The sequence below is a fragment of the Amblyomma americanum genome, chromosome 3, assembly GCF_052857255.1.
Source record: "Amblyomma americanum isolate KBUSLIRL-KWMA chromosome 3, ASM5285725v1, whole genome shotgun sequence".
NCBI classification, from domain to species: Eukaryota; Metazoa; Arthropoda; class Arachnida; order Ixodida; family Ixodidae; genus Amblyomma; species Amblyomma americanum.
Window position 1 is genome coordinate 85003208 of NC_135499.1, and position 16133 is coordinate 85019340.

Sequence of the window (16133 nt, forward strand, 5' to 3'; positions counted from 1 at the left end):
TGGTGATCTGCATCAACTGGCAGATGACATGATGGACAGAACAGTTGTTGAGAAGAAGACAAACCTTGCGGCCTGACTTCTTCAGTTCAGAATCCCACGTTCGGAGCCACTCGGTGAAAAGTTTGTGTGTCATCAGAGCCTTCTTATTAAATGCGTATCGAACCGGGAGGCCTTTCGTGTTTTCGAAACAGTGTGGCGGCCTGCTTTTGTTGATAACTAGTCGCCACAGTTTGCTTGACCCATCCATGTTTGCAGCGAGCAAAATCGAGACACGCACTTTGCTGTTCTTTCCACCATGGCATGCACTGCCCTTCATGTGCAGTGTTATTTGGCAGCATTTGCCAAAGCAATGCTGTCTCGTCTGTGTTTAATATTTGCGACGGCGAAAAGCTATCGCAAATCTCTGGCCACTCTTCGGACAGCTACTTCTCCATGTCAATGTTGCTGGTCGCCTTGCTTTCACCCAATAGGGTCTTTCCAACGATGCTGTAGCAACTCTTAAAACGCTGCAGCCTACCAGTGCCACCAGTGAAGCTCTCTTGTCCGAAGGCTACAGCAAACCATTTCGCTTTCTCCATGAGCGTCGGGCTGTCGACAGGTATGTTTCTGGCACATGTCTCTAAAGTCCAAGCGTACAAAGCTTTCTCGAGCTTGTCATAGGTCGGAGCATGCATACGACACGCTCCGGGGTGGCTGGATTGCGCTGCCTTCAGTTCCACATCGACTTTGTTCTTCAGGATTGTACTCATTGTGTTGCAAGGAATTCTGAATGCATCGGCAATTAACGACTTTTTCTTGCCGGCCTCCACCTGTTGAATGATGTTCGCCTTGGTTGCCAAGTCCAAATTCTTGCATTTTTTCATGTTCATGGCTCCCGAACATGCAACCAAAGCGAAAAGAAAATGCACAGGGGCAGCAGCAAAGCACGGAGTTCAATAGTCAAATATGGGGTGCAAGGAAGTTCAATAAACGCAAATAAATTTGCTCTACTTTTGCATGAGATTCCCAAGAAGATTATACAACTGTTCAATATAGGCAATAATTCGATACATCCAGGTTCGATATATCCGAGATTGACTGTAAACCATTTCGTTATAACGAGGTTTGACTGTACTGCCCTATTTAAAATCTTACTCCATTTTGGGGGAGTTAGTTAAGGACATTAAACTAACACCTTTCCTATATCGATTTGTCCTGGCCCTGCCATCTGCTAGCTGCCTTGGTTTAGTTGGTAGAGGGACTACCCCAGACAGGCTGTGGTACTGGGTTTGAATCCTGGACCAAGACAAATTCTTCCTTACTACAAAGTTTCTGTGAAAGCTGTGTAGCACTTCTTTGTAGCTGTATGGCTGTGCTTGGATGGATCCTGATTAGTAATTCTTCCTTATTTCACGGATTCTTTCTTAGTGTCTTTGTCACCATCTGGTTCGTCATGTACAGCTGCTGTGCCACCTGTAGGAGCTGGAGTGAGCAGACGAACTCTGGCTTAATTTTCATTTGTGGTATCAGTTTGTTGAAACTCATTATATTTAATAAGTCGCATTCATACACAACTTGAGTACCAGATTCGCACAGTAGCTGCTGGAGGATCATGACTTCATGCAAAAGTCCCTCAAAACTCAACATGTTTCCATAAGATGTACCAGGGGGTATGCGTTAATGGATGCAAAGAAAGAAAGAAAGGTGCAGTATACTGGAGCTCATCAGACGTTTGCAGTTCTTGCCGTTTGTAACGCACTTGCTTGCAACTGCAACTCCGCTTTTTTTTTTTTTTTTTTCTACAGAGCAATTACAGTAGAATCTCAATCATAAGGACCTGATGAGGTGGCAAGGTGGCAGAAAATGTTCATACTATGTACGAAATTCATATCCAGAACGAATGAAATATTTATGCAGAAGCAAAGGCAATGCATTCACATAGGCCTGCATATGGCTGACAACATTCATTTACAGCCGCGTGCCACCTCTCGCTTCTCGCGGTGCGTACTGCGTGAGTGGCAGTCATGGCTTTGGCAATGTATACGCAGCGCTCTTAGTAGCACGGGTGAGTGTTTGGAGCAAAATTCGGCACATTGTATGCAGTGTACATCAGCCAGGAAGTTTTATGAATTCATGTGATCCTGGAATTCGTATCAGCCTTGATGATAGTATTGAAGCGGGGAGACTGAGTGAGTGAACGGGTGGACGAAGACGACAACGAAGTTCTGACTGTGTTCTGAGTGCCGCTCGTAGCTGTTCCTTCGCTGGTGTACATCGCTGTAAATATATTCTTTCCCACAACATATTTGGTGGAGGTACGCCTTTCCCCTACGTCTACCAACGACGGAGCTCCGCAGCGGCCGACAGCTGCCTTCGCTCATCATGACCCAGGACGCCTGCCAGCAGACATCACCATCAGCCATGCCATCACTCGTTCTTTCTGCTCCTCATGACCATGGGACATTTTCTGGCACCGACAACGTTGACGTGGACGACTGGATCCAGATGTATGAACGCGTGAGTACATACAACCGCTGGGATCCAACCCTTATGCTTGCCAATGTCATTTTCTACCTAAAAGACACCGCCCGAGTCTGGTACGAGACTCACGAAGCAGAAACTGCGCGACCTGTTTGGACGGCTGCTCGGCCGAACACTCGCCGCTAAGAGGGAGCTTGCATCCCGAGCTCAAACTTCTACGGAATCCTATGTTTCGTACATTCAGGACGTGTTAGCCCTCTGCAGCAAAGTTGACAATAACATGCCCGAATCTGACAAAGTGGGTCACGTATTGAAGGGGATCGCCGACGATGCCTTCAACCTGCTCTTCTGCAAGAATTGCACTACAGTTGATGACATTATTAAGGAATGTCGCCGCTTCGAGGAAGCTAAAAGCAGGCGTATTTGCCAGCCGTACACACGCCTCCCCAACACGGCTGCCACTTCCTCATGTGAAGACCTGCTGCACCGGCAAACTCCTGCGCCTCCAGAAAATGTGACCTGCATCATTCGACGCGAACTCGAAGCCTTGTTCCCTGCCTCCCTGCACCTATGTGATGGCGACAACCACTTGCCCACTATCTCTATGGTACAAGCCGTTGTCCGTCAAGAGCTTGCAAATCTTGGCCTCCAGCCCGTCAGCCCCATACGTCCTTCATCCCCACCTGACATCACTGCGATTGCTCCTGACCAACCTCCCTACTTCGCTTCACGTCGACGTAACCCTAACGACTGGCGGACACCCAACGACAGGCCCATTTGTTTCCTCTGCCACCGTATTGGCCACATCTCCCGTCACTGTCGCAATTATTGGTCCCGTCGTAGCGCATATAGTCCTCTCAGCTCTCACCGCAACGACAAACAGCCCAGCCACTTCACACCCCCTCCAGCCCGGCAGACTGCTGCAGTCAACGGCCAGTTTTCCTGCCCCAGCCGCTCCCCGTCCTCCTTGCGTTGGCAGTCTCGTTCACCCCTACGCCGTCGCTCCTCTCCTGGCCCCTACGTACGTTCGCAAGCGGAAAACTAGACACTGCAGTGTCTGGAGGTGATGCTGCAGTACAGCCCCAGTCCCAAAATCCTCGCTTAGCCCTCCGCGCACACCAAAATTTGCTCGCTATTCATGTCGATGGACTTCCTGTGAGAGGCCTGGTCTATACGGGCGCGCACGTGTCCGTCATGAGTTCAACCCTCCGACGCCGCCTCAGAAAAGTACTGACCCCTGCACCCACAGCCGTTCTCCGTGTTGCCGACGGTGGAACGTCTACTGTGGTTGGACTATGCACAGCCCGTGTGACCATTTCCGGCCACCATTCATCCGTTCTATTCTCTGTTCTGGACCAGTGCCCTCATGACGTCATTCTTGGCCTCGACTTCCTGTCTGAGCATTGAGCCCTCATCAAGTGCGCCACCAGTGTTGTCCAGCTTGACCTTCCCCTTTCTGCTTAGTCACTGTCCCCAGTTGTACCTCGCCTTTGTGCGGTCGACTTTGTCCGTCTAACGCCTAAAGCCGCCACTTACATTTCTTTCTCTGTTCCTCCTGTCCCTGATGGTCCCTACGTAGTCACTCTGGACTTTGACGTCGCCCTCTCGCGAAGTATTGCGCTTGCGCACACTGTCTGTACAATGTCGACCAACCGAGCGTACCTTCCGGTTCTGAACTTTGGCTCGTCTATCCAACCGCTCCCGCAAGGCATCTCACTCGCCACGCTCTGCCCGGTTGCCGAATGTGTCATATCAGTCGTGGACACCTGCTTACCTTCTACTCATCAAAGCCTGTTGCCTGCGGCCACATCAACCGAGAAACCAACGGACGACTACACCGACATGATCTCTTCTGACCTACCGCCGATGCAAGCTCACGATCTTAGGTGTCTTTTATCATCTTTTCGCCACATCTTCGACTTTGATGGCCGTGTTTTGGCTCGTACCTTTGTAGTGACGCATCGCATAAACACTGGTGATGCCGCTCCTATCCACAGACGTCCGTACCGCGTGTCCAGCGCTGAACCCACCGTCATCAATCAAGAGATGGACAAGATGCTCGCAAAAGACATCATCGAGCCCTCGTCAAGCCCTTGTGCTTCACCAGTTGTCCTGGTAAAAAAGAAGGACGGCAGCTGGTGCTTCTGCGTTGATTACCGGCACCTAAACCGCATCACAAAAAAGACGTATATCCTCTCCTGAGGATCGATGATGCATTAGATTGCCTCCACGGTGCCAAATATTTCTCTTCCATTGATCTTCGATCGGGGTACTGGCAAATTGCCGTTGATGAAAAGGACCGCGAAAAGACCGCCTTCGTGACGCCTGATGGCTTATACCAACTTAAAGTCATGCCATTCGGACTCTGTAACGCGCCGGCTACCTTTAAACGAATGATGGACTCCCTTCTTCGCGGCTTTAAGTGGTCGACCTGCCTCTGCTCCCTTGACGATGTTGTGGTTTTCTCGCCTACTTTTGCCACGCACCTCGAACGCCTCTCCAGTATTCTGACAGTGTTCCGTAACGCCGGACTCCAGCTGACCTCATCGAAATGCAAATTCAGTCGCCGCCAACTCACTATTCTCGGACACCTGGTTGATGCTTCTGGTGTCCGCCCAGATCCAGTCAAAATTCAAGCCGTCAAGGACTTTCCTCTTCCTAGGTCGTCGAAAGATGTGCGCAGCTTTGTCGGCTTGTGCTCGTATTTTCGCTGTTTTATCAAAGATTTCGCCGGCATCGCTCGCCCCCTCACCGACCTTCTTAAGAACGACACCCCCTTTAACTGGGGCCCTGCTCAAGAGCACTCATTTTCCTCCCTCGTTCAATTGCTAACCTCTCCGCCCATCTTAGCCCATTTTGACCCGTCGTCTCCCACAGAGGTTCGCACCAACGCCTCCGGATATGGGATCGGTGCCGTGCTAGCCCAACGTCAACAGGGACAAGATCGCGTCATCGCTTATGACAGCCGCCTACTTTCCGCCGCAGAGCAAAATTACTCCATTACTGAGCGCGAGTGTCTCGCCCTTGTCTGGGCTGTAGCTAAATTCCGCCCGTACCTGTTTGGCCGCTCATTCGCTGTTGTCACTGATCACCACGCTCTCTGCTGGCTGTCTTCACTAAAAGATCCCACCGGTCGCCTTGGTCGCTGGGCTTTGCGCCTCCAAGAATATTCATACTCTGTAGTGTACAAGTCCGGTTATCGCCACCAGGACGCTGACTGTTTATCCCGGTACCCTGTGGAGCCACCTGACCTAGAAGACGCTGATACCCTGCCCTGCCTCTTAGCTATCACTGCTCTCACCGATATCGCCAACGAACAGCGCCACAACTCATCTTTACGCCCTATCTTTGCTGGCCTCCGCTGTGCAAACCGATCTCCGTCTCTGCAACTCTATGTGCTCCAGAATGGCATTTTATATCGCCGCAATCTACTACGCTCCGATGGTCCTTTATTGCTGCTCGTCATACCCGAACATCTACGCTCTTCTATCCTTGAAGAATTGCACGATCTGCCGACAGCCGGCCACCTTGGCGTGTCCCACACGTACGCTCGAGTGCGGCACCGCTTCTTTTGACCTGGCCTGTATCGTTCCGTCAAGCGTTACGTTGCCGCTTGCGACCTGTGTCAACATCGGAAAAGGCCCTCCACTTTGCCTGCCGGTCTCCTACAACCCATCGATGTACCTCCAGAACCTTTTCACCATGTTGGCCTCGACCTTCTTGGCCCTTTTCCCACGTCCCTCTCCGGCAACAAGTGGATCACTGTCGCAACTGATTATACGACTCGGTACGCCATCACGCGTGCTTTGCCTACCAGCTGCGCTACCGATGTCGCCGATTTTCTTCTCCAAAACGTCATTCTTCACCATGGAGCCCCTCGTCAACTGCTCACCAACCGTGGTCGTTACTTTCTGTCCCGAGTGATTAATGACATTCTTCGTTCGTGTGCCATGCAGCACCAGCTCGCAACAGCTTACCATCCACAAACCAACGGGCTTACGGAACGGTTCAACCGCACGCTCACCGGCATGTTAGCAATGTACGTCTCGCCAGACCACCGAGATTGGGATGTTGCCTTGCCTTATGTGACTTTTGCGTATAACTCTTCACAGCATGACACAACCGGCTATTCCCCTTTCTACCTTTTATTTGGTCGGCACCCCACCTTGCCTTTGGGCACACTCATGCCATCTTCTTCCATCGCCACCACTGCTTACGCTCGGGACGCCATCGCCCAGGCCTCGCTGGCGCGCCAAATAGCCCGTAGTCGGCTCCGTGCCTCACAAGCTTCCCAGAAGTCCGCCTACGACCGCCATCACCGGGCGGTCGAATATGACCCCGGATCACTCGTCCTTCTCTGAAAGCCGTCACGCAGCGTCGGTCTCTCCGAGAAGCTTTCTCTCTACCGGGGCCCTTACCGTGGGGTGCGCTGTGTCACCGACGTGAACTATGAAATTGCACCCCTTGCGTGCTCGCCATCGTCTTCCTGCCCCTCCACCGACGTCGTCCATGTCTCCTGCCTAAAACCTTATCACGCCGTTCATACGTCGCTACTCTAACGCCGAGACGGCGTCTCATCAGCCGGGGGTCCTGAAGCGGGTAGACGATGACGAGACTGAGCGAGTGAACGGGTGGACGAAGACGAAGACGACAACAAAGTTCTGACTGTGTTCTGAGTGCCGCTCGTAGCTGTTCCTTCGCTGGTGTACATAGCTGTGAATATATTCTTTCCCGCAACAGTATCATCGAGATTCCTCTGCATGCCAGCATTTTCTTGCAAGCACAACAACACTATCACCGATGCCTCGGCGTTTGTTTCGCTATGCCACACTGCGCAGTAACATTCAGACACATATTTTTACCACCATAGGGTAAAGGGCTTCTTATTGCTCTCTCTGCAAACAGAGTACGTTGGTTTATGAGGAACATGCTATGCAAACACATGCATTAACAATGTAGGATCATTCAGGCACCATGTCATGTTTCCCAGTTCTGCAGCATTGACGCTGTCAGCTTAAAACCACTCAACACTGATTTTTCAGCACTCGCTGATGCCACGCATGACGTCACTGCAACGTGCCATGGCAGCGCTCTGCGCTGAATGCTCCATACACTGTCTTCTCAAGCGATAGCACACTGAAAATGTGACTCACAGCGACGCTGCCAGTGGAGAAGACAAATATAATAATGAATAAAATTATTATATAGCTGCCACTGCAAACCACTGTCACTGAATCTCTCATTACACAGTGATAGCCACCCTGTGAGTTCTTTTTGTTTTCATTTTATGCGTAGCTCTGGAAACCATTCTGTTCATCATGGCCGCAGTGATCAACATCCCACAAGTTCAATTCAAACTGCGAGTAAAGTTCCTGTGTCAAAGGGGTTGCACCATGTGCATTAGATGAGCACATTGTTCATATGGCTGTCACCAGTCTTTTCTACTCCTGCATAACTACTAAAGGAGCTGTGCTGCAGTTTCTTAGGGTGCTGCAGACTGTCGTCACTGCTATATATGTTCATGCTTTGCCCTGTCATCTGGTAAATGCACTGACAAGCTGCACTAAGCTGTACTCTGGACATACTATGGCAGGCTCGTTAATTACCTACCCCACCTTCAGGATTTCCCTGGACGCATTTAAAAAACTGTGCTGGAGATTCCTTGTGCAGGTGTCACTGGAGTAGAGTTACCTACGTAGCCCTTTTCCTTTTTTCTTATCTGCTCTGCTTGAGCTTTATTACAGCATTAAGAACTAGGTCTGCAGCTGTGAGCAACTTGAGGTCTCGGTGGGCAATGCCTGTCCCAATGTAAAGTGCTTGAAATACGTGTCTGCCACTTGCAGCCTGGACACGAACCCAGCAGCTGAAGAGAAGCCGAAGGAGCCGGGCTCACCTCCGCCGAAGGTATGATCATGAGTGTATGAGTGGATCATACTATGCGAAAAATGCAAAATCTCTAATCGGAGGATGCGCAGCTCCCATGACTTCTGCGGAACGAGTATGAGCTGACTCCAGCTGCCATAGCCACTCTTCTCCGCATGATATTCACCAAACAAGCTCGATGGCACGAGCACGAAAGGGAGCTTTAGCATGAGACACAAGTAGATGGGTGCCCTTTTCTGATGCCTGATGCGGGGTGGCGGAGGGCGTGAGAACGTGCGTCTAGCAGGTGTCATGGAGTCACCGCTTGAAAGCAATAGCTGCGCAGCAGTGCAGTCGTAATTAAGAGTAGCAGTTGGAGGCCCTATAAATAGGTTTCTCACTCCACAGATACGTTGGCACCACATGTAGGTCAGCTCCCCCAATTTCAGAGGGTCATTTTGCAGAAAGTCGACGCAGCTTCAATGAATGGGACAAAGCTTTAATGCATTGCCTCTTTTCTTCATGTACTGGCCTTGCGTGTTTGAAAATATGTGATTTTGAAAATGCCTGTTGTGCCATTCAACCTTTTCTGTGTACCCGAAGCATTCGAAATATTCGCTTTTAAACTATTTGAAGAAAATTAGTATTCGCTTCAAACTTACTTCAAGCCTACTAATTACAGCAGCCAAATCGTGTCGTATAAAGGCACAGTCTAATCAGCAGCCTTCGTGGCATGCAGCCAGTAATCCAAACTGCAAGAAGGAAGCAAAACACTGGGTAGTCTCTAATTGAAAAAGCAAATATAGTCTTTTATTAGACTGCCCCTTAATTCTATATGATTTGCCTGGCATAAATTGGCCCTGTCTGGTTTTGAAATAAAATTGGGAGCCTGTACCAGTCCAGTTTGTGCCCGTCTGCAATTGTTTTCTCCCAATCAAAATTTGTTCCAAAAATTATTATGTAAGAATGAAAGTGAAATAAAAAAGAATGAGGTGGGGTTTTTTGTTTTTTTTTTCAGAAACAAAAGACTGAGCCGGTCGAGCCACTGGAAGACTACACCAAAGGGGCATCACAGGATGCCATGCTGAAGACAGCCAAGGTAACCTCAGTTCAGTGCAAGCTTGCAAAGCAGATTGAATGGAAGCAACTTCCCGAAGTTGTATTTGTTGCTTGCATCCTTGGCAAGAATGCTCTTTACTGTCATTTCTGATGTAGGAGTGAACCTGTACTGTCTGGAGGCCTCTGCATCTTGGGCTTCATGGCACTTGTTTCATGTGCTGCATTTTGGCATATGTGCATGATGGGCACCTGTCTAGTCATGTCTGTTGAGATGCATAGAGTGTCTGCTCATCCTTTGCTTTGATGTATGTCGCCATAGAGAGAATGCTGGCGGTTGAGCTTCGACTGGGTTTGCCCTGATCCCCTTTTTGTTTTATATGTGCTGAGCCACAATGACACGCAGTTACCATATAAACCTATTGTATAATAGGAAGTTTTTTTTTTTTTCTGGATTTCAGCATGTCAAATTTTCGCCTCGCATTATATGCGGGTCCAGACAATTTTCGACCAAAATCCGCAGTTCCAGTTTCGTTATTGTCGAGCGTCGTTACCAACACACTTCGACCGAGAGGAGGCGCCATCTAGCGGTGGCATATGTCAGTAGTTTCTATTTCGACAGCAGCTCCTACGCTGACCTGATCTTGCGATGCCCAGCACGATCGCACCTTCCATGGTATCAAGAAAGAAGTCCTTGACTGCTTTTAAAAGGGAAGTGATCGTAGCTGCCGAAAGCTTCGGTACTGCATCAAGCGCTGCTACACTGTCTGGATGAGGTAGGGAGAGCCTGCAGTTACTGCCGCCGGACACGAACCTTTCCAGCCACGCTGTGCAGTTGGATGGCGAACACTTGGGCTAGCATTCCTGAGGAATTCATTGGTTGTATTTTCAAGAAATGCGGGATATCAGACACGCTCGACAGTACTGAAGAGATCTTTCAGTGAAAAGATATCTCTGACAAGAACTCTTCGGAAGACAGTACACCCGACGACGACGATCACTAAAGCAGCAACTACGGACACTTCCGAAGCATGCGTGCCTGCGTGCACGCCCATATGCCAGGGCCGGTCAGCACATGCCCGCGGCGAAGGACACGAGTAGGGGCAAGCGCAGCGCCCGATCTGTATCTGCCAGATACCTTATTAACGCGTGTAAGGGGCCACACTTTTTTTTACAGATTTGAGGGCCAATTTTCGGGGTGCGGCCCATACACGCAATGAGCGAAAAAAAAATTTACGTAAAAACACCAATCAGAGAATGAGCAGCATTTATTCTGCGTTTAGTCGTCACTCGTGGAGTGTTCCAACTCCGAGCTAGTGCTGTTCTGTGGTGCACGCTCATCCCACAAGAAGTTGCATAGCATGTCTGCTGTCAACGCTTCACCGTTGTTCCTTGCTTCCATCACTTAGCAGAGCAGCTCTTCTAGTTCGAGAAACTTGCATTGGCTTGCCTCAGAAAACGCGCTTTTGGCAGCTTTTGTTCCTCAATGCATCCTTTTGGTTGCACCATCGTTGGACGCATTTCCTGCCCGTTGCATGCTTGCCATATTCGACAGCAAACTCCCAGCCATGTAGCTACAGTCGACGACCAAAAATTCGGACGCCTGATTTTTCGGTGCTGCATCAAGCAGTACTTTTTCGCGGCACCGCGACATGGCCCATAGAGCTATTGTAGAAGAGCGCCTGAAATTTCAGACGCACCACAATTGACTGCTCAATTTTTCAGACCTTGTTCGCACTCGCCGCCGTATAATGTGTACAGTGGAACCTCATTACTTTAAACTGCAGGAGAGATCGAAAACTTGATCAAATAAAACGAAATTCAAGCTTAAAGGGGGCCTCTTGCGATACTAAAATTATGCACGAGTTGGCACATTGTGCCGCGTGTTTTCGAATTCGTACGGTTCTTCAACATCTTCCCCCACACGAACTTTTTGAAAAGCAGTCAGAGTTCGCGGAACTCATCTATGCCGAGTCTTTCGTTTCGAATACGGAAAGAGGTAGCAGCAAAGCGCGTGGGAGGCATATGGCTTCACGGAGACGGCGAGCGCAGGAGGAAATGGCGGTGCATTTTAAAGCGAGGTCAGCGTACCCGCGGCAAAACGCACCACAACCCTAACTTTTCTATTGTAAAACCGTAAATAATTGGCGTTTCGATGACAGGCAAGACATTCCTCAATATACGCAAGCCACCACAGAGTGCATATCGCCGAATACGATGCAGATTTTGGCTCTAGTCGCTAGGCCTAACGACGGAGGCTAATGCCGACGGAGCGCTTGCTTTGGCCGTTTGTTGGTTCTTATTGTTTCGCCATCTTCGAGTTCTCGTTCTGGACCTATCGTACTGCGGGCGCAATGCAGCTCCTGCAGTGGCATGTTCGCTTTCCTGTTTAGACTTTGTCCCAACCCGTGCGTTCATCGGCGACATGCCGAGGGCAGCACAGCCAGGCCGAGCTCATGAAAGCGGTCTGTACCCGCCGTCTGTGCATGTGTCGCGCGGTGAAATTGAGTCATTAGGAGCTTTAAAATGTGTGCAACACAACTGACCCCTTCCTCCAGCATAATAGCAATAAGTTCGTGATTTTTTTTTGGTGAAATTTGATTTTTCGGACTGCCTGATTTTTCGGTCGTTTAAGCGGTCCCTAGATGGTCCGAAAAATCGGTCGTCGACTGTATTAAGGTGTTTGCCCATCGTGCTAAAACTGCAACACTCGGCAGCAGTAAGCAAAAGCCACAACTATGGTGAACTAACATGCTACCACAACTATCGTGCCTTTGACAGCCACAAAAGGCTGGAGCTGGTGATACTGATGCCGATATGGATAGCGGGAGCTCGCGGTGGCAAGAAAAGTTGACAATGGTGATGATGAGCCGTAGTGTTCCTGTATATGCTCCCGCAGGGACCAGAGTTGCCCGTCTGTTTTCCCTCGCCGCTCTGAACGCCATTCGCCGAGAGGCGGTCACATGATTTTCGTGACGTCAGGTGTTCAATTTTTCGCAGGGAAGCTGACTTCACAGGTGGAGTGCCGAGCGACCCTTCGTCAACTCGGCGCCTCACATGAGCCCACGCTGTCGGCTACATTACACACATTTCCCGTGCACACCTGTGGCGTTAGGTTTGGGGTTCTGCTGTGGCAGTGAGCCACGCAGTTGTCAGTTACGACTGCGTGCAGTGCGCCAAACTGCAGCAATCGCACTGGAAACGGCAAAGCGTTTTACGAACTGCCATTCGAAAGTTCGGCAGCTGTAGCGCGTCGGAGATTAAAGTGGGTTTTGAGAATGGGCCGCGTTAAGTGCGACGAAATAAAACTTAATAACACAGATGAAAAGATAATGCCTTTTGATAAAAATTAGGTAAGCTAATAATATGAACGAGAAAGAGTACTTTCAAGTTCCTTTAAAGATTCGTTATTTCACGGCATTTAGCAACGGGGTCCATTTTGTAAAATGTTTTAGGCAAGCAATTGAGTTTGAAATTATTTCATTAGGTCAGACTCGCCTGTTCAACGCATTGGTGTTGCTTTAGTCTGCTTGCCTGTAACAAGCTGCAAAATGATTGTAATTTTAGGGAGATGCGAATTCATATTTTCCATGCATAACTCGCACAGAACACGCGGCGGTGCTAGTTGTGAAAAAAGTAATTCATCACAATACTTTTTTTTCTTAAAACGCGCACAGAGGAAGACAGGACGGGACAAACGCTGTCCCATCGGGAACGGGACTGCTTGCTCATCTGAAACTACCTGTTCCGGGGAAAAAAAAAAAAAAACTCGCAGGCCGTTTATTATTTATTTTGTTTACAGATACCTTACATGCCTCCGGAGAGGAATTGTGTGAGGGGGGTCAAATGCAGAAGTTTGTGCAAAATAGGTTAGAAATAAAAAAGACAGTAAAGTACAGGAAAACACAAAAAACAGGTGAGTTCAGATATGATATCGCAATTCACAAAAAGTGATATTTTGTATTTTTCGTCAATTTGTCATAACTACAATTTGCTGTTAACCTTTGGCGGAATTTTTTTTTGTTGTTGCTGTATGCACACCCTCGGCAAATCATAGATTATTTTTTGGCGTTAAATTGTGATCGAGTGCAATTTGTACGTAAATAAAAAAACAAGCCCGACCGATCTACTCAGCGAGCCCATGAATGCAGCCCCTCTACGCACGAGCGGTGGCTTTCCCTCACAGCTTGGAACATGATGGTGGACCTTCGCGCAACTCTACTCCCTGCGGGAGCATATACAGGAACACTAATGAGCCGCAGCCTCAGGCGCCATCTGTGGCCGGCACCAGGAAGCTCCTGTGTGCATGCATCGCCTCCGCGATCAAGCGCACCGTTGCTCACAACCAGAGCTGATTGCGAACGCCACGGCGCGTGCATTTCGAAGGCTATTCCCGCATGGGTCGTGGAAAGTTTGGGTGCAGCCCTTGCACAGATATTATTTTTTAAAATATTTCCTTGGGGAAAACAGGGTGCGGCCCTTACGCGCGTTTATACGGTACTTGGCACCCGCGCTACACGTGTCATATCCGGCACACCAGCGTACACAAATAATCGGAGGATGTTCTCCTTTCGAGACTTCCAGAACGTCTTCAAGCTGACTTCCTTACTCGCATTATACGCGAATGAAAACTTCTTATTCGTTCTTGATATCCTCAAATTGCATCTCATTATATGCGTGTTCATATTATACACAGGTTTTTTTGGTACTTTTGCTGTAAGGCTGATGCCAAAAGCTCTGCAATGTGGGTAATGAAAGATTATGCATTGATTTTCGTTTCTCGCTGATGTGACATGTCATGTCATGTAATGATGACCATTGGTGTCCCAAACTCCTATTAGAACTCTCATGATTAGTAGCCAATGTTTCAGCAGTTCAGAGCATTCCCGCAGCAATTTGCAAGATCCGTAATGAGTGCAACCTTTTCTCTCTTGGATGAACTTTGCTTTGCCATGGGATCCACAGGCAGCTTGGCCAGAAGAGTAGCCATGACCTTGCATTGTGCTTGTGTAACTGGAGGCTTCTTTGATGCACGTACTGTATGGTTCAACATCAAAGGGCCTAGTTTGTATCAACATTTGCATTGAACATTATGGTGCGGAAGCAGGCTTGTCCTCCATGGGAAAAACAACTCTCTAGGCATTAGTCAAGAGGTTTCAAACTGGTATGCAAGGAGGACTGTTATTGATTTACTGGTTGGGCCTTCTCACTGGACTACATGGTACATGTCCTGCTTACATCAAAAATACCTAACACTACCGCCATTGCATAGAGCAGCTGTGCACCTTTTAAGTGGCATCTTGTGGTCTCATTGTGCAGTTTTCAACATAAGTAAACTAAGTTGAAATTCTTTTGTTGCGAGCTGGGCACACTTTACAACCAAAAAAAGTTTCACACACAAGTGCCACTGGGCAGACTTACAGTAGGGTGAAAGTTATGCTACAAGCTGTTCGTGATATCTGTGCGCCTCCATGGTGAAAGCATCTTACAGTAGTACTTGTAAGCTCCTGCCTACCACAGCACTTACCCACTTCTTTATTCGTGTCATGCAAATGCTTTGCATAGCCATAGAAGTGTTGGGCTGGCTCACTAGTCATATGCCACAAAACTTCTCAGGTCTTACTTGCTTGTTAAGGGCTGACAATATGAGCAACAATTAATACAGAAAATTGTTGAGCAAGTGGTGATGGCATCCATCATCGTGCTTCTTTCTATCTGTTTTCTCCCACCATGGCACTGTTCATCAGGAGCAACATTTAGTACCTAAAATGAGTTCCTCTGATTGTGCTTTTCCATTTTGTCTCATCTCTCTTACACTCTTTTATTAGCGCATGTTTTCTGTTGGTTATTGTGCATCATTGATGGTTTTTGGTCAATGTGAAGACAGATTGGCTGAAGGAAGCACTCGGTGTTCAGAGTAAAGTTTATTAAATAGAGGATTTATAGAAAAGTAATGTACAAGCTGACCTCTTGCGCCCTATCCCCTTGCACATTCTACTGTTTTGAACGAGCACTGAGTTTTCATTGACATTCATCGCAGCTCATGTCCCGTGGTTATCCTTGCAGGAACCAAAGCTCACGGCCAGCCAGAAGAAACTGCAGAAGGCGGACAAGACAGGCATAAAGAGTATTTCAAGTTTCTTCACTAAAAAGTGAAGAACGACATTACGTTTGGTGCTTAGATTAGCACGTGTCCTTACATCATCTACCTGCGGCCCACACAGTAGTCTGTGCTGTGATCTGTGAACCCCATACGCTTGCAGGTCAGCCTTGGGGAACTGCACTGGAACTTTGATGGGCCTGCACTAGCCTGCTGGCATTCAGGTCCTATTTGTTTCTGGCTGCAATTCTTTACCACAAAAGCCAGTGTGCTGCAAGCAGTCCTTTTTGTTAATTGTCACTGCTGTTGTCAGTTTTGTGACCATACATTAAAGGTGCTCTGTCTCATCAGTGCGAAGTGCCAGAAGTTGCTCAAGAAGTGATGTTTTGCTCCCGGTGATGTTGGTTGTCGCTGGATTTTTTCACAACCAGGCGAGTGTTCCACAGCATGCCATGTTTCTTCCCCAGAAACCTTGATTTAATCGTTATTGACCTTGAACGAGACCTTTCAGGTAGTTTTGCTGGGGGAACTTGGTAGTGTGAAAGCACTATTCCGATAGGTAAACCCCGTACAAGATCTTGCAATGTTTGTGGGTTTGTGCCAAGTGAAATAAATAAATAAAAATAAATATCGGCGGCTGGAGTTCAAACCCACG

At 48.5% G+C, this 16133-nt stretch overlaps 1 protein-coding gene across 1 annotated transcript in view; it reads left to right on the top strand.

Moving 5' to 3' along the window:
* Positions 1-15875, top strand: part of LOC144124717 (ribonuclease H2 subunit B-like) — a 33874-nt gene extending 17999 nt beyond the window's left edge. Inside the window, exons 8-10 of the mRNA XM_077657568.1 lie at positions 8304-8364; positions 9341-9421; positions 15445-15875. Coding sequence (XP_077513694.1) covers positions 8304-8364; positions 9341-9421; positions 15445-15534 — 232 coding nt within the window. The 3' untranslated portion in view covers positions 15535-15875. The remainder of the gene's footprint in view (positions 1-8303; positions 8365-9340; positions 9422-15444) is intronic.
* The last annotated feature ends 258 nt before the right edge of the window (positions 15876-16133 follow it).